At 50.9% G+C, this 25,466-nt stretch overlaps 1 protein-coding gene across 1 annotated transcript in view; it reads left to right on the top strand.

Annotated features, from left to right (window-relative positions):
- The window catches only part of CMIP (c-Maf inducing protein), a 199,502-nt gene that overhangs the window by 139,892 nt on the left and 34,144 nt on the right, over positions 1 to 25,466 (top strand). Inside the window, exons 4-6 of the mRNA XM_084757883.1 lie at positions 12,455 to 12,616; positions 18,181 to 18,222; positions 24,864 to 24,926. Of these exons, the coding sequence (XP_084614009.1) occupies positions 12,455 to 12,616; positions 18,181 to 18,222; positions 24,864 to 24,926 (267 nt within the window). The remainder of the gene's footprint in view (positions 1 to 12,454; positions 12,617 to 18,180; positions 18,223 to 24,863; positions 24,927 to 25,466) is intronic.

Below are 25,466 nucleotides of genomic sequence, written 5' to 3'. Positions count from 1 at the left end.
CCAGGCTGGGCTCAAACTCACACAGATATATCTGCCTTTGCCTCCTGAGTGCTGGGATTAAAGACGAGTGCCACCACCTTGCCAGGCACCATTTGACTGTTGTGAGCAACGCTACTGTGAACATGGATGTACAGACACACTCATTCAATGTACTGGTATCCACAAAAGTACCAATGTCTGGGTAGACCCATCTGTAATGCACTGGGATCAAGGGGTCCAGCTGAGCATGGAGTCTCTTAAGCCTTAGTTTGCTGCTGATGTTTAGCCAGGACTGAACATCTTAGCAGGGTTATCAGGGTGGGCGTTAGTACTGAGGATGCTTGTAGGGAGAAGACTTGATTTGTGGGTGGTTTGACAGTGTCTGCTGTTGTGGAATAAAGATGCCAGGTAGAATCCTCCCCCGTGGCTCCTCTTGGCCAAGGACCGTACGTCAGCTGTGGCTGACGTCCCTGTCTGAATTCTCTTGGAAGTTCTTCCTGCAGCCTGCCAGGTCCCCAGGTAGCTCTCTCTGACATCATGGATGATGCAGGTGTACAGGGTTGCGGGTGGCCAGGCCCAGCCTGCTTGAGGCCACAAAGGGCGAAGCTTCTGCATTGCGACAAAGGCCAGGCCAGGCTTTTGGGTGGTGATACAGGTCTCACAATCCACTGAGGAGTCAGGGAACGGACTACCAGGACACCTAAGGAAAAGAAAAACCAGCATATTCCAAATGGAGGATGAGCTGAAGGTCTTTCTCCCTATGGCTCCTTGGTGAAGTGATAGGTAGGACTAACAAACAGATCAGCCTGGCTTGGGGACAGTCGGGTCTGAGTGGCCAGCCCTTGCATGCTGCTTCACTGGCGTATGAGTTTCCCAAGACCACCAGGTCCAACTGTCTTGAAACAACCAGAATTGGCTGTCTCATAGCTCTGGGGCCAGAAGTCCAAAGTCAAGGTGGAAGCAGGCCCTTGTTCCCTTGGGGGCTTCTGGGGATGTCTTTGCCTGACTTGGTCCAGCTTCTGGAGACCTGCAGGCAACCTTTGGCCCTTCTTACTTCTGGCCATGCGACTTGGTTCCCTGGTTGTGTCTGCATATAATGTATGGTGTGCTTGCACGCACTCGCTCGCGCTCGCACGTGTGTGTGTGTGTGTGTGTGTCTGTGTCTGTCTGTCTGTCTGTCTGTCTGTCTGTCTATGAGACTCAGTTTCCATGTGGCATTTTTGAATGGGCATCAGTTCACAGCCCAGCCTAGTCCAACATGACCTCATCTTACTTAAACTTGATTCCGTCCGCGAAGACCCTGTTTTCCTAATAAGGGTACAGTCAGATGTCCACAGTTGTAACTGGGTTATAACTTCTGGGGAGACAGTGCAGCCCATGCTACCAGCGTTGTGTCCCCGGGCAAGGGAATGGTCCCTTCTATCACTCCCCTGATCTAGGCCAAGAGTTGGGGGTCAGTCTACCCCTACAGCCAGCCAGCAGGCATGCGGTTGAATCTTGCTTTTTACAGGGCTCTGAAGTCTCCAGGGTGTCCCGAAAGCCCCTGGTACAGACTGCCAGGCCCTGCCCACCTCTGCAAGGCCAAGTCTTTATTTATCTCCCCTCCTCCCTCCCTGGGTTCCTTGTCTGTGGCAGTGGTTTGAAGGACGCATCTCTGATGTTGGTGCTGATGTTTATGATTCTCCTCCTTGCCTTAAGCAGCAATTTCCTTACCCCAGGTGGCTCAGGTACCTTGTACAGAAAGCAGAGAGAGTGGAGACCGCTCTATCCCTGCCTTCAAGGAGCATGAACTCGGTGGGAAGCCCACAGTGCATCTGTGTGATGACTGGTTTGTGCCTGGGATGCAGCGCAAGTGGGATGTGGTACCCAGCTGGGAGCCTGACACCCAGGTGGGTCATCCACTCACCAGCCAGACTCATGGTTACCCAGGCAACCAGCTGATACCCAGAGCCAGTAGAGCAGGACACCCACCTCCGTTTCCTTGGCAGCGGTAATAGCTACAAGGAAGCTGCCTATGATGGTCACTTAGGAGGCTGAGTGCCTGAGCTGTGTGTCCTTTGTTCAGACAAAGTACCTGTCTCCCCAGGAACTGTCTTCTCAGGCACGCATCAGCTGGCTTCTCCAGCTGACAGGAAGGGACAGTAGACACTGAGAATAGAAGGCACGGGTTTTTAGAAGTTATTTATTTATTTTTATGTGTGTGGGCGTCAACTGCATGTTTATCTATGCCTGGTGCCCATGTAAGCCAGTAGAAGGTGTCAGTTAGATCCCCTTGGATTGTAGGTACAGATGGTTGTGAGCTACCGTGTGGGTGCTGGGACCCAGAACCTCTAGAAGCCAGTGCTGTTGACTGCTGAGCCATCTATCTCTCCAGCCGTGTCTTCACCAGCATGATGACGTGAGGTCAGACACTCAGCTTACAAACATGGCTACCCCAGTTCTCTCTGGCTATCACAAGTTGTGTGGCTTACCTGCTCAGCCCCACTTTCTCATCTACAAAGCGGGGCTCACCTCCCTGAGGTACTGTTGAGATTGCAGAAGTTAACCTGTAGGCCTGTAGGTGATAGCTTAAGTCAGTAAAGCTTGCCTTGCAAGCTTGGAGACCCGAGTTCAGTCCCCAGAAACCATGTTAAAAAAAAAAATAGCCACACAAGACGGACAACTCCTGAAGAATGACACCCGAGACTGACCTCTGACCTCCACTTGTACTCTTACACATGTGTGTACCAGCATGAACACACACACACACACACACACACACACACACACACACACTAAGACACCAGGTTAGGTGTTTGGCACAGAGCCTGACCCATACAGAGCCCTCCAAAAGGAAGAAGAAAGGCTTTCTAGTGACATTCATCACAGCCAGGTGCACTACAGCTGCTCCCAGCAGGTAGGCATTGTTACCTAATTGCTGGCCTTACTGGAGTGTCCCCTCCGTGTCCCCACACCTGTGGGGGGTTAAAAAAAAGACCTGATAGATGAATTCTTCTACTGTTGCGCAAGGGCAGTGACTGCTGGCCAAATATAGGTGCCCTGAGAGACCCATATATAGTTCACCGATGGTCGTGGGATGGGGTGGTGGCCATCAGATGTTAGCCAAGAGCAGAGGCAGAGATGGGAACAGCCTAGCCCTTATCTGTGGACAAGCAGCTCAGCCTCAGTGGCCCGGCCTCGCGATAGGCTCTATCCTGAGGAAGAACTGAATACTGATGCTCAAGAGGCTGCCTGTCAACTCTGAGGTCACCTCACTGAGTACAAGAAGCCCAGGTCCAAAGGCCGTGTGCTTGTTATATTGACTCCAGCCCCATGCCCTGTCTGGACCCAGGAAGAGACTAGCTGTTGGAAGGGAAACAGGTATTGACTGTTGGATGTCCTCAGTTTCCCTTGGGGTGGTAGTTGCACGTGATGCGCTAAGTGCCGCTGAACTAAATGCCTTGAGATGATTGGCGGTTCACTGGTGTGGCTTTCACCTTGAGAATGGGCCTATGTGTACGACAAAGACAGCAGGGCTGACTCTTGGACTTGGACTCCTCAGGCAGCCAAGGCCACAGGCTATCTCTGGTATCTTAGTTTGTTTTCTGTTGCCGTGACAAACACCATGACCAAAAGTCACTCGGAGACGAGAGGGTTTATTTCACCTTCCAGGTTGTACTCCATCGTGGAGTGAAGCCAAAGCAGGAGCTAACGACAAGAATTGAAGCTTGCTTTCTTAGACAGCCCAGAGCCACCTGCCTAGGGATGGCGCCTCCCACAGTGGGCTGGGCCTCCCTCCATCACTTAATCGAGAGAATGCCTCACAAAACACAGCATGTTCACAGGCCAGTCTGATGGAGGCAGCTCTTTAGCAGAGGTTCCCTCTTCCTGCTCAACTCCAGTTCTGTGTCAAGTTGACAGCTAAAGCAGCAGGTGGGGAGAGGAGGATCACTTCCCAGCCTGAGACAAAGGAAGGCTCCTCGTAAGAGAGCAGTAGTGTTCGCCTTAATCTCTGAATATTTCTCGATGAGACGGGCCCACCCTGTGACAGAAGCAACTTGCATCTGCAGTATCTTAATGCCTTTATTAGCGTGTTAATGATACATAGTGGTGGGCTTTGTTGTGACATTTCCATACGTGTATATGCTCTATCTAGAAGGCCGATTGTACCAATGTCCACAGCCCATAGCAAGTGTACAGTCAGGACAGAGGGTAGGCAGCCTGCCTGCCTTTCTCCCTGGGTGTGCAAGGGACTCTGGGGCACACATCGTAAATCAGTAGGTTTTCTTGTCACTGTGATAGAAAGGCTGACAGAAACAGCCGCATCGGGGACAGGTGTGTTCATGCTCGAAGGCCATCGTGGGGAAACAGGCATGAGAGCGGACAGCTGGTGGCTGCTTAGGATGTGACAAACAGCTGGGAGTAAAGAGACGGAGACAGGAGCACAGCCTGCCTGTGGCCTTCATGTGCCACCCGTACAACCCGCTTCCACCGACTAGGCTCCGTGTCCAGAAGGTTCCACCGCCTTCCAAAACAGCACCACCAGCTGGGTGAGCCTATAGGGGACATTTTACTATGAAGAAAAAACACCTTGGAGGGAAAGCCCAAGATGGGGTCCCTGTTCAACCTACGCAAGAGGATTGCTTTGAATGTGGTCCATCACAAAAGTGTTAATTTACTCAACATTAGAAAGACTATAAAGGGCATACATGCTAGCTGTGTGCTCCTGTGCTCGTGTGTGTGTGTGTGTGTGTGTGTGTGTGTGTGTGTAGGTTCTCATGTGAGCTTTATAGGTGGCAGTATCAAGGTTGGACACACCTACTAGCTGGGGGCTTCGAGAACCCCATGTCCCCTATGTGGGGAGGGGCAGATAGAGGCTGTCTCCTTGTGCTGTGCATGGTGCTATTGGCTCTGTGGAGAGGCAGATGAGCTGGACCTTAGGCATAGTGACAGGGGCATGGCACTGCCCCCATAGCTTTCAGTGGTGACAACAGTGTTCTCCGTCTAGCAGCTGCAGAGCAATTGTGTGGCTGAAGAGCTAGGCTTCCACTTGACTTTTCTTCTAATTAAGTTGACTGTCAGAAGCCCCCTGGGGCCAGTAGCTTTCAGACAGGCCAGGCAGCTCTATGCAGGACCTAGAAATAAAGTGTCAAAGCCAGTCCGCATCCTCCGTAGCTTACTCGGTTCCATCTCCGTAGGGACGTCCTCCCCTCCGCAGCTCCTCAGAGTACCCGTGACAAGTGACAAGGAGCATGCGTACTTGTGTGCACGCGAGCCTCAGAGGCTGCAGCCGGCAGCGGAGCTGTGCCCACCCCCACCCCACCCCCCCATCCTTGGGAAGAGCGTTCGTTTCCAGTACATTCTGAGACACGCCTCCTGGTGAGGGACACCCACCTGATGACAGCTTGTCTCCTGTGGAAGAGCTAAGAGGCTCCACTCTCTCAGGCGTGAGAACCCCAGTGTCTTGTGCCTGCTTCTACCTCTACCACAGAAGCAGTTTCCAGAGAGATGGCTGGTGTTGCCCAGGTAACATCCCTTCCCTGATAAGCAGAGAGGGTGAGGGCAGCCATGGAGTGACTGGCTCTGCCAGAAGGGAAGCAGGAGGCTCTGCCTGCTGTTTCTGTTTATTGTTGGCCTGTGCGGCTTTGCTACAGATGCTGAGAGCCTTTCTTAGCCTTCTCTGCTCTGGACCACTCCCTCCTAGGACTTGGTAGGTGATGTTATCTACACTTGTGGTGCAGCCAGGAAGTAGATTGTTTCATGTGTGTTACTTGATGGGCAGTTACAGTAAGCCTTTGGAAGTAATTATTCTTTTATTGCTTTGCAGATGAGGGACTGCAGTCAAACAATAGACTGTAAATCCCAGGCCTGTCTGCTCTTCTTAGCACAGTTTCCTCAGGACTTAGCTCAACACTTGGCACGTTATAGTAGAAGTCTTCCTATAATTGTAGTTGGGTGGGTAGTGAGTAGGTGGGTGCGTGGGCAGATGGGCCAAGGATGGACACACCAGTGAGCGGATGGGTAAGGATGGGGGGATGAGTGGATAAACTTTTGGGTGAAAGATGGATAGATAAGTGGATGGGAGATGGGCACTGGGTGAGTAGGTAAATAGGTAGGTGGGTATGGATGGGTAAGTGGATGAATGGGTAGATAAGTGAAGGCTGGATGGATAAATAGATGGTAGGTAGAAGGTGAATGGGTGAGTGGATGGATGGATGGATGAAGGATTGGTGGATAAAATAGCTGATGGATGGATGAATGATGGATAGGTGGATGGTAGACATGGAGCTGAGATTTGACCTGAAGTCTGCTTATTACAAACCCCCCTCCCTCCTCTTAACAGGCCATGCTACCTTTGGCTTTGTCTGCTTGCCTCTGTCTTCCTAGGATGACTCCGTGTGTGTGTGTGTGTGTGTGTGTGTGTGTGTGTGTGTGTGTGTGTGTGTGTGTGTGTAGCCTATTTGAGGCATAAGTTACATGTCATTAAGTTTAGCTGTCGTAAGTATCCAATATGATGATTTTAGTAAACTTGGCCAAATGGTGTGTCCTAATCTGTTTTCAGAACATCACCACCACCCCAGAGATGTCCTGGGTGGATCTCCCAACACTGGCTGGTCCACTTTCTGTCTGTAAAGAAACCTTTTCTTTTAGAAGGTTCGTGTAAAAGGAATCATACAGTTGTGTCTTATGTCTGACTTTTGTCACAAGGCACAGTGGCCGTGAAGTGACCCAGGCTGTCGTAGGATGTGTTCATTCTTCTTTCCATTACGTGGCCCTGCCACATCTTGTTCAGCCATGATACTGATCTTGTCTTGTGGACACTCATGTGCTTGCCTCTGTGGGGCTGGGCTTTTCTTTTTTGGAGGGGGCAGATTTTGAAAAACAATTACTGAGCCATGAGGCAAATGCATGCGTAACATCTTCAGACCGTCAAGCAGGCAGGGACTTAGCTCAGTGATAAGAACACATGTGAGGTCCTAGGGTTTTTTGTTTTGTTTTGGTTTTTTTTTTTGTTTGTTCTGTTTTGTGTTTTTTTTTTCTTTTGTTTTGGAGACAGGGTTTCTCTGTAGCCTTGGCTGTCTTGGACTTGCTTTGTAGACCAGGCTGGCTTTGAACTCACAGAGATCCGTCTGCCTCTGCTTCCCCGAATGCTGGGATTACAGGCATGCATCACAGCACCCAGCTTTAAGGTTTGATCCCCAGCACAGGAGGATGGGAGGCAGGGGGCTGTTGAATGTTTTGTGAGTGGCTGTACATTTTTTATTTACCAATGGCAGTGCACTAGGATTGCCTTGACCACATCCTTGCCAACACTAGGTATTATCTGTTTTTTCCATCCCAATGGACATGAAATAGTATCTCTGTACCATTGTAATGTGTATTTCCTCAGAAGCTTATAATGGCTAGCATCTCTTTCTTCCTCGCCCCTGTTTTTGTTTGTTTGCTTTTTGTTGTTTGTTTTGTTATGAAGTACAGTCTCAAATAGTCCAGGCTGGATTTGAACTCTTATAGCCAAGGATGACCTCAGTTCTTGCTCCTCCTGCCTGTGTCATCCTGCCTCCTCCCATGCTGCCATGACAGGTGTGTGCCTCTGGCCAGGTGTGTGCATCTTTTCATGTGTGTACTCATTCTGAGATCTGACTCATGAGCCAGAGCTTTGAGGGCCACACTGAATTTCTATTGCATATTCTGTTTGCCTTGAATTTTATAACTCTTAGAAAACCCATAGGTTTTGGTGTCACTGTAGACAAACAGCCAAAGCTGAGTTCGAACACGGGCTGCATGTTGCCAGCCACACACTAAGTCAGTACCAAGCCTTATAACGTCAGTCGTGTGCCCAACCTCAAGACAGTTTCAGGACCCCTGTCCCTTCTCTCTCTCTCTCTCTCTCTCTCTCTCCCTCCCTCCCTCCCTCCCTCCCTCCCCCCCCCTCTCTCTCTCACACACAGACACACACAGACACTCACACTCAGGTCAAGGATTCCAGTGGCCCATAGGCACACAGTGGTCATGAAGTACTCACGGCTGCTGACAGAGCAGGCTCCGTGGGAAGACTGTTGGCCTCCAGAGAGCTAGGATTCCAGAAGCGGCCTCATCTGGGCCTCACCATGACTCATCGCCCACTGAGCTCATAAGAGTTCCTGGGATGATGCTAACGTGTCGACTGGGGTGTGGTTAAGGACCCAAAGCCTTGGATGTTTTACTCCCTGTCTGTAGCTTCGTGGCCCACCTACCTGCTGCTTCTGCCAGCCTCACTCATGTTTGTCACCCAGTAGTCACCTGATGTTTGCCATGGGTTTATTCCTGGATCTTACCTTGTCACCAAGCCTCGTTGACACCGTCTTCAGTGTCCCTCAGCTGACCCGTCTTGCCTCTCCTCTTGACACCACTGATCCTGAGGGATGTCATGGAAAGAGACCTTTAGAGGCTCTGCAGCCAGTTTTGACTCATGTGCCATTTTGACTCTTTCTGGCTGCAATGGTTTTAGGCTGGTTACTCCCCCTCCTGGATGTGACCGTCATGTGAATCGCGGTGGCCTCTCTGTCCCACTCCCAGCATCACCTGCTTTTGCAGGGTGCTCACCATGGACATCATGGTGTCCCGAATGCCTGTGGCCCTGAGAACATCTTGGCTCGGGCTCCAGGCAGACAGAATAAAGGGAGCCTGGGGACCCATGGCCCTGCATTCCAGGTGAGTCTGCCTGTGTCTGGCATCCCCTCGTAGGGCTGACTTTCTGCTGCCCACATAGATGACGTTGCCAGGCTTCCATGCCATCAGGGTAGAAGGTGTGCACCCCCCCCCTTATTGGCTGCCACCCCAAGTCTTAAAGTTTGGAGTTTTTATTTTTTTAATGTACAGAGATAGGCAGGATCTGTTTCCCTGGGTAGATGGTCTGGGATAATCCATTCAAGGTCACTTAGTCCAACTTTAACAAAGCCCGTGTCTTTCGCACGCTGGTGGGAGCAGTGATGGCCCTTGTTTGGCCGTATTTCTTGATCAGACCGGCGGTCAGAGCAGATGCAGCAGGAGTGAGAGCCCTAACCTGAAGTTCCCTGGGTGACCCAAGTAGAGCTGTTGGTGACCCATCTCGCCTTCAGACGGCCAATCCCCACCTCTTTCTCACTCTCCACACCAACGTTTCCTTTCATCGCTTCGCCAGTCGTTAACGCTATTTGAACTCAGTCCCTTGACTGAGAGCCTGTTTCCAGGATGGTCTCGACTCCAGCTCCTAGGGTCTTAACAGCTGAACCGAGCAGTTCGGAATCTGGCTAGCGATGTGCCTGCTCCTGTCATACGTTAAGTGAATGTTAACCCTCGTCACAGCCTTGGCGCCTCGACAGAGCGCACTCTCTGAAGAGGGTGACCTGATGACACAACAAACTGTGATCCCTCAGCTCTAAGGAAGGCCTTTCCCTTAGTACCAAGGCCAGGGCACGGAAGCTAGGATTGGTCTCGGAGGCTAGTTTGCTCAGGCACTGGAGATACGTCCTGCGTGCCCCGACTCCCTTCTTCTGTGTCTCAGTGACAGTGGGTCCCAACCTTCCTAATGCTGCTGTCCTTTAATACAGGCCCTCATGTTGTGGCGACCCCATTCATAGAATTATTTGATTCTTACTTCATAACTATGACTTTGCTACTATCAGGAGTCATAATGTAACTATCTGATATTCAGGATGGCTGATGTGTGACCCCTGAGAAAGGGTCATTCAACCCCTAAAGGGGTCCTGACCCACAGATTGAGAACCGTTACGCTGTGGCATCTGTTCTGAAAACTGTCCATGGCCACCCCACCTCATAGGTTGGTTATATTTTGCAGAGTTCTTGTTTGAAATAGGGTCTCCCTGTAGCCCATGATGGCTTCGAACTTGCATGCATGTGTGCCAGCAAAGAGAGAGTCAGAGTCTTCTCTCAGTCACTTTGCATGTGTTTGAGACATGGTCTCTTACTAAGGCTGGTGATCACTGACCCAGCTAGCCCAGGCTGGCCCGCAAGCTCCACTGTGCCTCCTCAGTGCTGGGATTATAAGCATGTACCGCCGTGCTTAGTGTTTCACTTGGGAGCTGGGGTTCCGAACTCAGGTCTTCATGCTTGCCCAGCAGGTATTTTACTGGCTGAGCCATCTTACAGCAGACCCATGGTCTCTTACTCCCAGATTACAGGCTTGGATTACAGGCATGTGCCACCTCAGCCAACCATGTTTTGCCCAGTTTACATGAGGGGTGGCCAGGACCATACTTGCCAACATATTTTAATGATGGCTATTTCTGGATTGTAGAATTTTTTAGTCTTTTTTACCCCCTCTTCTCTTCTTTGTGTCTTTTGGTATGGTTTCAATTTTTTTTAAAAAATGAGTGCACATCATCTTTATAGAAATAATTCTTTCAAGCATAATAACTTGCAGCTGGCCAGCAAAATAGTTATGGGAGCTTCCACCAGGCATGAGTTGATCACACTGTGGGATGACCTGAGGGATAGATTGTCCTGGTGATCCTCATTGTGTGGTGAAATAAGTTTATTTATTTAATTATTTATTTTTTATTATTTTTTAAAATATAGTATGCGATAATGTATTATAATATTATTATAATAAATGTTGTTGTTGTTTTTGTTATTTGATGGTTTTTTGGCAAGGACATGGTTCCCTAGAATACATTGAAATCCCAGTGTCCTAGCATTCAAGGGAGGCTCAGCCAGGAAAACACCAGTGACAGATCCAGAGAAGCCTGTTTAGACCTGGGTGTGTTTTGTCATTAAAACAACGGAATTAGGGACATACTCGTGGCCACCATCTTCGTCAGCACACAGCCGATTTGGTTGTCACTAGGGTGCTCCACTCCGGGAGCACTTGCTGTGCCTCCTCCATCCTCAGAACGCGGAAGTCTGCAGTCGTTGCTGGTTCTCTTCCTGTCCCTGTGTCGAAGCCAGTGTGAGCCTCCGAGGGGCAGGGGTGGAGGTCCCAGGGCTCCAGCACAGAGCTGCGAGGCATGGAGGTGGGAGGAGACGGAGGGGTGGGGCAAGTAGGCAGATGAAAGAACTCCAGTGAAAAAAGGGAAAAGAAATAGTGAGGGGGGCTAACCTGGACTGCAGAGCTGGGTTGCTTGAAACTCTACCTCAATAACAACAACAACAAAGCCCACCTTATTGACATACCTTTACATGTGTGTGATGCCATTGGCGGCGGAGAATCATCGGGAAGGGAGAACGCATGAGAAAAGATGGAGGATACCATTCGTGTCCTTGTGGGTGATGGGTGTTTGAAAGAGACGTATTAAGTGAGCTTTATTCATGTTGGTGGTTCTCTCTGGGTTGTGATTTTTGGGGGGTAACTCCATAGAGGACATTGAATTAATGTGGACCCAGGATTGATGTGGGTTCCCACTGAGCCTAGCATGAATCTCTCCACCTAATGTGGGGCCCAGGGACCCTAAAGGTGAAATAACCTCTAAAGGGAATAATTTTCACCCTGGCTCCATCCCTATCCAGTTGGACTTAAGATGTGCCTTCCAAATTCCTCATCAGCCCACGTCCTGAGACTTACATTTGTAGTTCTTAATTCAGAAATGGCACAGGAAGACCACTGTGGCATTCAGTTTGAGCCTGGGTTATCAGCGAGGGCCAGACCCCTTCCTTAAGTCTTTGGCTCAGAGATTGTGGCATGTCACCCTAGCTGGCTGCTGGCATGGGGGTGCGGTGACTTTAAGATCAGGCTTTCCCTAGGAGTAAGAGGGTTTAGTACTAAGTGAAGAAGCTCATACTGTTGAGAATCCAGCAAGCCGGGGCGGTGCAGGGCCAGGCAGGCAGCCACAGAGACAGAGACGGGAAGGGAGCACTTGGCTTGGACCTCTGCCCTCCAAGGCCTCTGTTTCCATGATGTCAGAGAGGCGGAACTAACGGGTGCCTCAAATCCAGGAGGCTGAAGCCCTGCCCTCCATTCGGGTTTGGAGGCTGCGCTGAGCGAGGTGAGCATGTCCCTGCCTTCCTAGCCTAGCTTCCGCCGGCCAGCCTGGGCTCGGTCCCCACCTGGCTACAGCTGAGTTTTGGCCTTCATCCTGACCATCATCCTCTTCTTTTGTCGGAATGCCACTTGCCAAAAGACCTTATAGGATCTGCAGAGGCAGAAACTTGGCTTATAGAAAGCCTTCTGTGGGCCTGGAACATTCCCACTCTTAACTGTGCTTGGCGTCTTGGGGAGTTTGGCAAAAGACTCCATCTAGAGTGCAGTCTCCCAATTACTTTTTATGTGTCACTGGGAACAGGGTGGGAAACTGCTGTTCCGGCGTTCGGAGCCTGCCTGTCTGCAGACGCAACCTTGACCTTGGATGGAGCCTGTTTCTTCGTGAATCCATTTCCTTTTGGGGAGAGCTCAGTACAGGTTGACAACTTGCCGGGGCCTTTTTTACCCCGCCCCTGCCAGGGAGGTTCTTTGGTTATCTTGCTTGAGTTGTTGGCTAAATCGGTGGTATATATTCCCGTTTTTCTCTCTCTTTCCACCCAGAAAAAGATTTACAAATACAAGAAAGTCCTGAGTAATCCGAGCCGCTGGGAGGTGGTCTTGAAGGAGATCCGGACACTGGTGGACATGGCCCTCACGTCCCCACTGCAGGACGATTCCATTAACCAGGCTCCACTGGAAATCGTGTCAAAACTGCTTTCGGAGGTAAGATGCACCCCCAGCTTGATGTGGCCTCTTCTCCTCTCTGAGTTGTCTGTTTTCACCTCCATCTTGTTCCCAGCCCCATCTGAGTGAGCAGGAGAGATCTACCTATGGTGTGCCACACCTCTGTTCTTATTATAAGGAAGCCAGTATCTCCCACCAAGCCATTGAAGGCTTGCTGGTTCCAGTTGCCTCCGACTGGTCTAGAGGTATAGGGGACAGTCACCTCTGCTAAGCCTTAAGTCAGACCCAGGACTTGGATAGCGGCTCTCATAGCAGTCACTGCAGCTTCCCAGGGTCAGGTGCTATTTCGTAACTCTAATTTTTGCTGCTGTTATGAGTTATAATGTAAATACCTGTTTTTCCAGTGGTCTTAGATGACCCCCTGTGAAAGAGCTGTTTGATGACCACTCCCCCCCAACCCCCCCCCCCTTGCCGCCAGGGGTCGTAACTCATAGGTTGAGAACCACTGCTCTAGATGAAACCTTCTATCCTGCTCTGTCCAGCTGGGGCAGTGTCTGGTTCTGGTTTTTTGTTCAGCCCTTGCTAGCTTTCTGTCCCACGAACCCCCAGCTGTTCACAGATAGGCGTAGTTCGCCTCGCTCAAAGTTTAAAAACCAGACCTCACATGCATAATGCAGGTGGCGGCGGGAAACCGTCATATATATATTGTCAAACAATAAAACAAGGCAAAAAAAAAAAAAGTAAAAACAAGTAATCAGGACCTTAGCACAATGGCCATTTCCAGGTTCTCTTTAAAGACGGAAAAATCTGGCTCCGTTGGGCAGCTACTGTTACTTAGCATCCTGTCCTGGGCAGGCCAGCACCATCCACTTTGCCAGGCAGTGCTGTGCTAGAGCGTGTACCAGCTGCCAAGAATGGTGACGGCAATAACACCGATCCCCTGCCCTCCCATACAGCCCATCTTCCATCAGGGGCTGCAGCAGTAATGAGGAAGCATCAGCATCATCAGTCAGGCCCAAGTGAGTCAGGGGGGAGGCGGGGAAAGTTGAGTGGCCCAACTTCACTACAACCCACTGGGATCTGTGTACTGCCCTCAGCGCTGTTTCTTGCACCCTGAAAATAGCCACGCTGCTCTCATTTATGTGCCTGCCTGTCCCCCTGGGGATGCCGGGGTTGCTGACTCCCTATTTAAAATAGTCACAGTCACCACCCGAGTGATGCCTCCGTCCATCTCTCCAGAGAATTTCATTCCCTGTGTCTCACCTCACTCTCTTGCGTGTTCCCTTCAAGTTCCCGTGTACTCCATCCTCCTTTCTCGGTGGTCCTAGGCTGGCCACCACCCTACAGCCCAGGTCTTCTTTGATGCAGAATGTTAAGGGTCCCTTTCCTTGGAAGAGCTGGGTGAGGTAGAAAGTGGTGGCGGCGGCAGACAGGTGAGTGGGGTGGGCACACAGGTGGGAGAGAGCTTCCTTCTGTAGAGGGCCACGCGCTGGTGTGAAGCATGCGAGATTCCAAATCTCGGGGCCTGTTGCTCAGTGTCCAGCCCTGAGTTCAAGCTTCTTACTGGGGGGTGGGGGTGGGGGCAGAGGAGGCTCATCCTCCCTTCAGAAGGCAGGCAGATGACTTTCCAGTCTGGTACTAGTGATTTTGACCATTGATCGGACAAAAAGCAATTCAAGGAAGTGTTGGTTTTGACTCGCAGTCAGAAGATGCGGTCACGGTGGGCAAATCATAGCAGGGACCTGAGGCGGCTGGCCATATACACAGCATCTCTTTTTGTATCTATGCCACCTAATAAGGGACTGTGCCATCCTCACTCATAAAGGGACAGTCCAGGCACACCAAAGACAAGTCCATACTGCCCACCTGACTCTTGCATCTGGAGGTAACGTTGCTCAGCCCTTCAGTTCCCAGCACTCTAGGCTGTCCCCAGGACCCTGTCCTCTTGGCCTTCTCACTAAATCTGGAGCTTTAAATAAAGGATCTGAAAGTCAGCTTGGATGGGAGATATTTAAAGAAAGAAAAATTTAAAAAGATACTTCCATTTATGGGGGTCCCTCATGTGTCAGCCGTTCAAGTCAATGTGTCCAGCCCATAAAGAGCTCGTCTCAGTGAGGGACGAAGCTGAGACAGCCACCCCGGGACTCAGTACGCACTCCCATCAACCATAGCACATCTTTGAACAACAACAACAACTCACCATTTATGGTTATGTAGTCCAGAGCGGTTATTGTGTGGAACAAGGCTTTTAGAATTGTCACATTCTCCTAAGGACCCTGCAAAGCAAGTTAAAACCAGAGGCTTGGCCAGGTGGTGGTGGCGCGTGTCTTTAATCCCAGCACTTGAGAGGCAGAGGCAGCTGGATCTCTGAGTTCAAGGCCAGTCTGGTCTACAGAATGAGTTCCAGGACAGCCAGGGCTACACAGAGAAACCCTGTCTTGGAAAACAAAATGAAAACAACAAACAAACAAACAAACCAGAAGAATGACCAGCACTTCCGATCTCCTATTAGCGATTTTTACAGTTGATTCAACGAAAGTAGCTCAAGGAAGGATTTCTTTTGGCTCACAGTTCGTCATGTCATGGTGGGGACCAGAGGCAGCTGGTGACATTGCATCCCCTGTCAGGAAGCAAAGAAAGGTGGATGCCAGTTGCTCTGCTCACTTTTTTCCTTTTCATTCAATCCAGCACCCCAGCCCAGAGATGGTGCTGCCTGTTTAGGGTGCGTCTTCTTACCTCAATTAACCCAAATTTAGAAACTCTCACACACGTCCAGATTTGTATCCCCGTGGTGACTCTACATCCTGTCAAATTGTCACGCTCAGCCAGCCATCATAAGCAGTCAGTAGCTTCCTAAGGGTGCTGAGCTACACAGATGGCTAGGGACCACCCCCAGGTCAGCCGGTGCCCAGGCTCACATTCTGATACACCAGTGCTTCCTAAGCCTAGATTACAGAGACAGACCCATGTAAGAGCTGGGTGAAGTGGGACACCCCTGTAATCCCAGCACCCGAGAAGGGGTGACCCAAGAGCGAGAATTCAGTGTCATCCTTGGTGATGCAGGGAGTTCCAAGCCAGTCTGAGTTACATGAGATCCTAATTAAAAAAAAAAAAAAAATCAAACAAGTGATGGCCTGGAGAGATGGCTCAGGATACCTCAGTGGTAAAGAGCACCTGCTGTTCTTGCAGAGGACCCAGGTTCAATTCCCACCCCATACGTGGCAGCTTACAACTGTATAGGTACAGAGCATGCATGTTGTGCACAGATATACATACGCATGCAGGCAAAACACTGATACACATAAAATAAATAGTTCTTTAAAAAAAACCCAAACCAACAAAAAACTATGTAAGGGAGAAGTCTCCCTGTCCAGCAAACAGGCTGTCCACAACTGGGGCTTCTCAGAGAGGTGAATGGGTACCTGCACAGCCAAGCATAGGGAACTGCCTCGGGGTTGAATGCTATAGCCCTGTGTAGATAAAAGCTTTGGACTTGGGACAGTCAGAGGTACAGGTCCCCGCTCCCACACCAATCCCCCACCCCCCCTTGTACATCGGGTCAGTGGCTGCCCTGTGATAAGCTCCAAGTAAACCATCAGTCGGCAGGTGGTCAGAACAACCCTGACATCACAAAGCAGGAGCTGGGGATGCAGCGCAGAGGAATGAAGGCTTTTGTTGGCCAAGGCTGGCGATCTAAGTTAAATCCCCAGACTACAGGGCAGAGAGAGAACCAACTCCTCCTACAAGTTGTCCTCTGACCCCCACCTTACTCGTTGCCATGGCAACATGGGTGCGTACACCACCGCCCCAACCAAGCAAACAAATAAACAAATGTAACAGAGAACGTTTTCAAAGTGAAAAGGAAACAGAATCAGCGGCCCCAGATCGTTGTTTGAGGCTCCCGGAGCTCTTGCTGCCGTAAGGAAGAGCAGAGCCGGGCTTTCATCTGTCGTGACTCACGGTGACTAGTGGTTTTTAATAGTCCACTAGAAACAGACTTCACAGAAGGAAAAAGATATTACCGTCAGAGAAGCACCCTCTGCTTGTACCGAGCCCTCAAGATGGTGGGCAGCCCGGCCCCTGCTTGGTGCTGAGACACTTGCCTTTATCTCAGACTTCTGTGTTACCCACTTCTGTGTTACCCCAGATGCTGGGGCAGAGGCAGATGTCCAGCCCGGTACCTGCCCTTTGGCCTCAGCAGGTGCAGGCCTGCTAGATGCTCCTACTCCTCATCCATCTATTGTTGTGGTACGGGGCAAGGACCCTGCATCACGCCAATTCTGATCAAATCAGGGGTTGCTCTGAGCTGCAAATGGGGCTGTTAGGAAATGCAAGTAGACACCAGTGCCAGCCTGTATCCACCAGAAGAGACAGCAGACTGAGCTGGGCGTGGTGGCCCATGCCTGTAACTAAACCCAACACTCAGGAGGCAGGTGATTCACTGTGAGTTCGAGACCAGCCTGATCTACAAAGCGGGTCCAGGATAGTCAAGGCTACACAGTGAAACCCAGTCTTGGAAAACAGAGAGAGAGAGAGAGAGAGAGAGAGAGAGAGAGAGAGAGAGAGAGAGAGAGAGAGAGAACAGCAAGTACTTTGAATTTTCTCATGATTCTTTCTTACCATTTCTTCATACTCACGGGAGGGCAATAATACAGTCAGTTTAACAGATTCCAGATTGAGAAGGAAGCAAAACAAAACGAGTTTATTAACCTAGTTCTGTCTGAAGCGTCCATCGCTCAAATGTGTATCTAGTTGGAACATCCTGAGGGCACTCACGGTGCACCAGTGTTCCCTGGGAGCCTACTTAGAGAACGACTGGGAAAAAAAAACATATCGATCTAAAATAAAAGGTTTACCTAGCACGGGGTGGAGACTCACAAAGGGCCTGATTTCTTCTGTTCTGTGAGCCTGCCCTCTTGATTCCAAGGAGCGTTGTCCCAACGGTCTGCATCCTCGGACTGCAATCCCATGAGATGCCGGTATCAGAACCTCCATTTGCCAAAAGTAGTAACTGAGTCTCAGCAAGACATGACTCACCCCAGGCCTCAGAGCTCTGAGACGTGGGTGGGAAGCTCAGGTCCCCCTTTACTCTCCCCGTTCAGGGTTCCATTCTGTTGCTGTGATAAAAACACCCTGACCAAATAGTAACTTAAGAAATGAAAGGGTTTATTTCAGCTTTCCAGGCCACGCTCAGTCACTGAGGGAAGTCAGGGCAAGAGCTCAAGAACTTGAAGCAGCAACCATGGAGGAACTCTGCTTGCTGCCTCGCTCAGGCTTGGGGTCAGCTAGCTCCCTCGTACAGGTCAGGACCAGCTGTGTGTAAGGCGTGGTGCTGCCCACAGTGGGCTGTGCCCTCCGACATCAATCAACAGTCGAATGGAGACGTGCCCACAGGCCAGTGTGGGGCTGTGTTAAGTTGACAGTTAAAGATAACTAGGATGTACCCAGAATTGGCCTGATGTGTTGCGTGAAGAGTGATCACTGTGTCCTTGGGAGTAAGGAGTGGTGGCACTGAAAACATTTTGCAGTGCTGTGGAGCCTTGCGATCAAACGCCAGGTTTTGTTAATCGTGTTTTCCCTTCTTCTCTCGCCTCATCCTTTAGAACACAAACCTGACCACTCAGGAGCATGAGAACATCATTGTGGTAAGTGCCCTGCCCCCTTCCCGCCCCCCACCCTCGCAAAGCGCAGCATGCAGAGCCCAGCTGACTGGAAGCCGCCGTGGTGGCCACTCTTTGGGTGGGGTCTCTGTCGCCCTCTCGTTCCCGAGTCTCCACTTTTCACTTACAGCTATCACCCTGTTACTGGCCAGGTAAACCCACTCTTTCTTGACCCAGATATGTCGCCTAATTAACTAAAACCAGGATCACACCCCTCTGGTACATACAGGAAGATAATCTTTCTCCGAACTCAGCATTGTTCTAAGCACCTTTGGATCTAAACTGTTTTTCTGGGCAGTTTTAAGCTCTGAGACACTATAATGGAAAAGAGAGACATGGATTGCACTGATCACACGGCAGGTCCGGCTCTGTTACCTCAGTCCACAAATGGTGGAATAACCACCACGCTGCCGTTGAGTCCATTTGTTGTAGGAAGACAAATGCAGTCGCTGCAAAACAGAGATATATAGAGTGGGGAGGGGAGTGACAGAATCCTGGGAGAAAGGGCCAGAGAGTTTTCCGGGGCAGTGACATCTGAGCTGGGCTTTGAAGCATCAATAGGAGTTTGCCAGATGAGTAAAGGCATCCTGGGAAGAGCAAACAGTTTATTCAAAGGCGCAGAGGTTAGAGCAGCGTGGCGTACTGTGGGAGCTTCGGCAAAGCTAGAGTGTAGAGCAGACGGGAGTGGGAAACTGGGAAGCAGGACACTGTTCTAGAGAGAACAGAGTGAGCTTGTGAGGAGGGGCTGTAGCCGGCCATAGCTACTTCATGGGTCCTTCTATGTCCACCCCTTTTCTTCTTCCTTTTCTTCCCCCTCACACTAGATTTGAGAGAAAAAAAGGACAGAGAGGAAAGGAAAGAGCTCCCTGAATAAAGTCAGGGGTAGGAAGCGGGGCAGCATTATCTTAGACTACTTCCTGCTGATTAGGGGCATCAAGTTCCTTGGGGGCAAGTTTGATCTTTGCCATCAGGATTTTTTTTTCTTCTTGTTCCTTCTTTGAGGACGACTGCTTAACAGACCCACAACCAACAACCCACCCTGCCTCTCGAGGCTCTAGCATTTATATATTCCCTGTGAAAAGTTCCCAGAATTCCAAATGGCACACAACCTCAGAAACTTATCTGCAGCTGGCAGAATCATACCCCTGCCAGAGCACGAGGCAAATCATAGCCAGCTGCTGCGAAGCAGTCCCATAGCCCCACACTTGGGATTAAGACCAAAATATATTCTTAGAGTTCTTCTGTGTGTTTAAAGAAACCAAAATTCTCACTCTAGGGGCCTGTGGCTTTGGGAGTAACATACCAGGCCCGGTACCCCTTGGCTTCATCCAGGCAAGCCAGGCTCCTGTGTGCACACCAGGAGGTGAGCCTCTGGCCGTTCATAGCTCAGTGGGGTCAGGAGCACTTCCTGTCTTAGTCTGGCACCTGGTGCCCAGCTGGCGCACCTGCCACAGCTGCCTTTGACTGCTCTTGATAGAATGGGTAAGCCAACCCAGGCGCCTGCACTCACCTTCCAGCACCTTCTCCTTGTGTCCTAACAATGACTCAGCTTTTGTGTAGCAAATCTTCAATGGCCGTGAGAATGAGTGTGCCTGACCCCAGCACCAGAAGCTGGCCCTGGGACTTGTTTTGTGGCTCCCAAGGCCCCAGGGGATCAGTAATGATCAAAGCATGCCTCATGTCAAGGGCAGGGCCGGTTCTGGGTGGTAGAGGAACATAGAAGCGAGGCAGCTGGGCTCCTCTATCATCAGGAGGGGTGCTAAGAGGAAATGACAGCAGGGGATGCTTCCAGGACCAGGTTGTCCTAAAGGGTGTGAGAGTGTCACTACAGGGAAAGGCAGTTAGAGAATGGGCCAGTGTGCACCAAGACAGCGGGGAGACCCATTGCATCAGTGCCAGTCTGAGTGAGTGCTACAAAGGAAGTTGTGTCCCCGAGTCCTGCTGGACGCCAGGGCCTAGAGGGAGGAAGAAGTTTTGGCATTCGTAGGAGCCTCGGGGAGAAGTTTGTTCTGAGGAATCTGGCTAAAGTGGCCACATTAAGGCCTGTTCTTACCCATTCCCCTACCCCTGGCTCTAGTCCTCCCCCGCCCCCTCCACCTTCCACCACATAGACCCACGTATCGGCTCACTGCCACAGCCACCATCATTAAGGCAGCACAGGCTTACCATGTGTCCAGGAGCTTCCCTCTAGCCTGGAGTTCGTCCTTGTAGTTGACCTACTGACAGTCAGTCCCCTGTAGCAGCGCTTGGTTATTCTCTATGTACCTACTTCCCCACTGGAACTTAAGTTAGCTTTTCTCATTCCACCAGCCAGATCCCTGAGCTGTAGAAACCATCAGTGGGTACCACTTGGATATCAGCGGAGGCGCATGGCCTGGCACAGACACCACTTCCCACGATGATAAAGAAAGCAGAGTTAATGCTAACAAGGGTTCACGCTCAGAGAGTCTAGACCTGGCTATGACAATTAACTCGAACTTCAATTTTTTTTTTAAATTATTGTTTTATATGGGCAGTATTTTGCTTGCATGCCGGGTGTCGGACGTGCCCTTGGAAGTCAGAAGAGCCCATTGGGTCCTGTAGAACTGGAGATAGAGATGGTTGTGAGTTACCGTGGTGGTGCTGGGAACTGCACCCAGTCCTCTGCAAAAGCAGCCAGTGCTCTTAAAAACGGCCGAGGCATCTCTTCAGCCCACGTGAAGAAACTGTAGTGTTGTTGAGAACAGTTGTCCTTGGGCTGGAGAGATGATTCAGCAGCTAAGAGCACTTGGTACTCTTGCCGAGGACCCATGATGATGAACAAGTCCCTAACTCCAGGCGCTCACGTGGTGCATATTCATACACATAAAGGCGATGTCTGGTACCTGGGGCACCTAGCTGGCAAGCGCAAACAAACAAAACCAGAGAGGGGGAAAATGTTCAAGGTGGTTAAAAAAAAATGTCCCCCTCAGCACCTGTGGGTGACTTGAGGAGCCCCTGCCCCCTGCCCCGAGAGTGTCAGACTCCACAAGTCTCTGGTGGGAGATGCGGTGCATTGGCGCATGGCCTCTGTACATCCTCCTGTGTTAACCCATCCCTGCATTGTAGAGCTGTCACATGGTAGTGCCTCAGGAGCAATGGCAGGACATGTCTCTACTTTCTGTCGAGGCACAATTTTGTTTTGCTTTCCTCCAAATAGTTTCGGGCCATGGTTGCTGAAATGCACAGTTGAGGAGCCCGCAAATAGAGGTCTGACTTAGCTTTGATGTTGCCGGTATTTAACTGTGCCTGTTGATCAGTCAGCTTTGGGCCAAGCCTACTAGAGCAGTGTATTTTCTTAGGTACTTGGGGGGGGGGGGGAAGGGAATCTCAACTGCAAAGCCTGCCTGGGCTACAGCCTCAGCTAACTCAACGAGACCTTTCCTAGAAATCAACAGGGGGCTTCAAGGTTGGCTCAGTGAGAGATTCCCTGTGTAGAATCCCCCGGTGAGGGGTTGGGGATGTGGTTTGGTGGTAGAGCATTACCTCCCACTAACATGGGTAAAAACCTGGATTTTCTGGCCTTAGAACTGAAAAAAAGGAGGGGGAGATGGTCTGGCCGGCTCCTGTTCCCTCTTCAGAGACTGTTTCCTTGCAGTAAGAGCTTCTGGCATGGGTCTTCTCAAGAGCAGTGTGACAAGGGCGTGTTCCACATCTGTCACCCCACCTGTCAGTGTAGCCTGGAGATCCTTCCAGGTCTTTGTGTGAATTTCTTGCTCAAGTGCCTCTCTCTCCGCATAGTGTCATTTACAGCGGGCAAGTCCCTGGGCACTGTCAGAGTGTGACATCCTTCCTCTCTGGTCTTTATACCCAAGCAGCCTTTGGGACAGAAGTATCTTGAATTATACGTACCAGGTACTCCTTAGAGCCAGTTCACGCCCGTGAGATCTAATTTATAAAGATAACCTTTTGACATCGTGGCACAACATTGTCACCTGCAGAGTTCGAGCTCGGGAGCCATGCTTTGTTACCAAAATAATTACCCCAAAAAACCCTCTAATGTTTTAAATGTATTTACTTGTTACGAGTGGGCATGGCGTACAGGTAAGGGGAGCACGTGTGCCATGGTGTGTGCGGAGATCAGCAGCTAACCCAGTAGAGCCAAACTCAGGTCACCAAGCTTGCACAGCTTAGCCCTCCAAGCGTCTCAGCAGCTCCCGTAATGTTTTTTAAGTTCCCGATTTTGTGAGTTGTACTCATGGTGAGCTGCAGGTTGGATGTGCTTGTTATTTGTATTGTCCTTCCAGTCTAGTGGCTTTGGGGCTCCAGATCCTGTAAAAGGCCAGGTTAGTGCTTTTCTCATTGGCTGCTCAGGATTCTCCGAGCCATCATACCTAACGTGCCAAGCAAAGGGCCTGGCTTCTAGAAAGAGTGTACACACACACACACACACACACACACACACACACACACACACACACACACACACACAAAGCGGGAGCTCGCTGATTGGTTGATATCAATATGTTTAAATACAGTCATCACTTTAGGGACCAGTGTCTCTTTTATCTATACCAGTGGGCCTAAGGATCAGATGAGAGAAATGACTCGGGTGTGGCAATTGACAGCTGCTACTAAACTAGCTCCCCTGTTCCACACTGTAAATCACATCCATTAGGAAGGAGGCCTGGTCAAAAGGGACTAGAGGGGACCCAACCCAAGAGGACCACACCCCTGCCCTGCACTGGTACCCGGACAGAGCATGGGAAGTGCCTCATGAGCAGAGAAGGGGCCTCCCATCCTGTTGCTGCCACTGTGGCCTGAAGCCTGTCTTTGTTTAACTAGCAGGGCCATGCTGGGTCGCCTGGCCTTGGAGTGGAGAGTTGGGCATGGTCTGCTTCCAGGACGCAGAGGAAAGAACAGCAGATACCCAAGGCGGTGGCCCTGCTGATAGGTCACAGGGAGACCTACCTCTATCTTCCATATTGTAGTGTCCCTCACTGCCCCGTCATGGTCCCCAGACTCTCGTTTTATTCTTTGGTAATGTGAAGTCTGGAACCGTCCATGCCTAGAAGAACGATAAGTCAAATATGAGGTCACCAAAGTGGCTCCCAGTCCTGGCTCTGCTGCTGGCCAGCTGCTCACCCTGGGCTAGTGCCCTCACAGCCTCCCCGAACTCGGTCTCCCATTCTCAGTGGATCAGTACAAACTCCCTGCCTGTAGACAAGTCACACAGGCCGGCACAGGGCACTGAGGGCCACCATTGCGAGTGCTGTCTTTTTGTCATATACATGGCAATTGTTCATGCCAGGGTAGGATAGTAAGAGGTAGGGGCTTGCCCTGCCCTGCCCTGGCCTGGGAAGCCCTGACCTGAGTTACTTGGGACTGCCCAGCCACAGAAATGGAACCAGAAGACAAGGTTATATCTTGTTTTTGTTTCCCCCCTCCAAAAAAAAAAAAGCATTGGTTTTTGTGTCAGTTGAAATGGAAGGAATCACCCGCGGCTGGTGACCGTCATGCTGAACAGTCTAGAACTAGACAAAGCAGACGAGGCCTGAGCACAGCTCTGCCTGTTGGCTTGAGTGGCTGCCCGCCTGAGTAACTAGTCACCAGCAGTCTCCATCTCTTTGTCCCTTCCCCACCCTCCTCTCTGGTACTTGGCATTGAAACCAGGGTCTCACACAGACTGGGCAAGCACCCATCACTGTATTACATCTCAGCACTTTTTTGTTGTTGTTGTTGTAATCATAAGGTCTCCATATGCTACCCAGACCAAACTGTCCTTGAGCTCACTCCGGAAAACAGGCCAACCCTCCAGTTCCAATACCTCGGCCTCCCAAGCAGCAGGGATGACTCCTGGACCTGGCTTATCACTTCTATACAGTCTTTTCCACAATGCACCTAGAACCAGCAAGGCCTTAGTGTTACACAGAAGACCCTAAGGAGACTTGCTAAGCAGTTGCTCAAGAATGGGGGTGCAGGTGTGCCCTACCATTCCTTATTGTGAACTGAGTTGTGAATGGGGCCTCCTGCTGGCATTTAGCAAGGCGAGGCCACGGGTGTGCTGGGCCTTCTGAAGTGCACAGGACTGGCACACCACAAAGCACCATCAACCTGTTGGTTAAGGAATGCCGCACTTTGGAACACTTGCAGAGACTTTTTGGACCACTACTTTTCAGAGGGCGGGTTCAGGGATCATTTCAGACAAAGTTACTCGCTTCTAAGAGGTCTTGTTACCAGGAAGGGGCAAGACCAGAATCTCACCCAGAACTCTCCTCAGCCTGTATGCTCATCCCTTAGGTTGCTGCCAGGAACCCAGCTCCCCACAGTGCTAGGAACACAGAAGGTGCTCAGATCCCTTGATGCAAATGGCATTGTATGTCGTCCCCCATCCCCTCCCCCCCCAGTAGGATGCCCTGGCGCTTAGTCAGAAGTCGTGGGCTTGAAGCCAATCTGGATAGATGCAAACTAGACATGAAGCCCCTAAAGTTAGCTATGCCTCTGTGGGTCTAGCCTGGAGCTTTCCTGCATATTAAAAAAGGGAGTTGTACCCAACGGAGGGTAGAAGGATGCTTTCCCTTTATTTCAAGTGGCTCTCTTCTGCAGGCCACACCCCACCCCCACCCCCACCGGGTCCCGCTGACTGACAGCTGTTCATTTTCTCGTAGGCAATTGCGCCTCTTCTGGAAAACAACCACCCACCGCCAGATCTCTGCGAATTCTTCTGCAAGGTATGGTGTCACTGCCATGGGCTATACCAGAGGCCACCGCCACCACGGTGTGCTAGCTACAGTGGGTCTGAACGCACTGGCTGAATGCCAGCCTGGTCAGGGTCCCAGATGCAGGCAAAAGGCGTGCATGGACCTGCTCGAGGGGCTGCTATCCTCTGCCAGACAGGCTAAAGAAGAAGCAGGCGTCTGGCTTTTTCTGTGGACTGACTATTCCTGGCTGTCTTGGGAGGCAGCTTGCAGCCAGTCTTCTGGATTTCTGACGTCAGAGCTGGGTTATTCTTAGCTGAAGCTCCTCTGAGCACTGGCTGGCCCCGGGTAGGGGCCCGGCTGCAGGGCTTTCCCTGGACAAGGGAAGCTGGCAGCATGTGCCAGGTCAGCTTGGAGGAGCCACAGAGCAGGGCACCATGCCCAGGGACCTGATGCCAACCTTACATCAGAGTTTGTATGCAACATACCCAGGCCACACCAGGGGACAGGGCCTTCCCAGAGCACACAGCTCAGCAGCTTGGGGGCTGGGCTGGCACACAAATCTGTCTGTCC

This window comes from Acomys minous (genome assembly GCF_964271855.1).
Source record: "Acomys minous genome assembly, chromosome: 14".
NCBI classification, from domain to species: Eukaryota; Metazoa; Chordata; class Mammalia; order Rodentia; family Muridae; genus Acomys; species Acomys minous.
The sequence above is the reverse complement of the archived record's forward strand: the minus strand, read 5'-3'. Positions and strand labels throughout refer to the sequence as shown.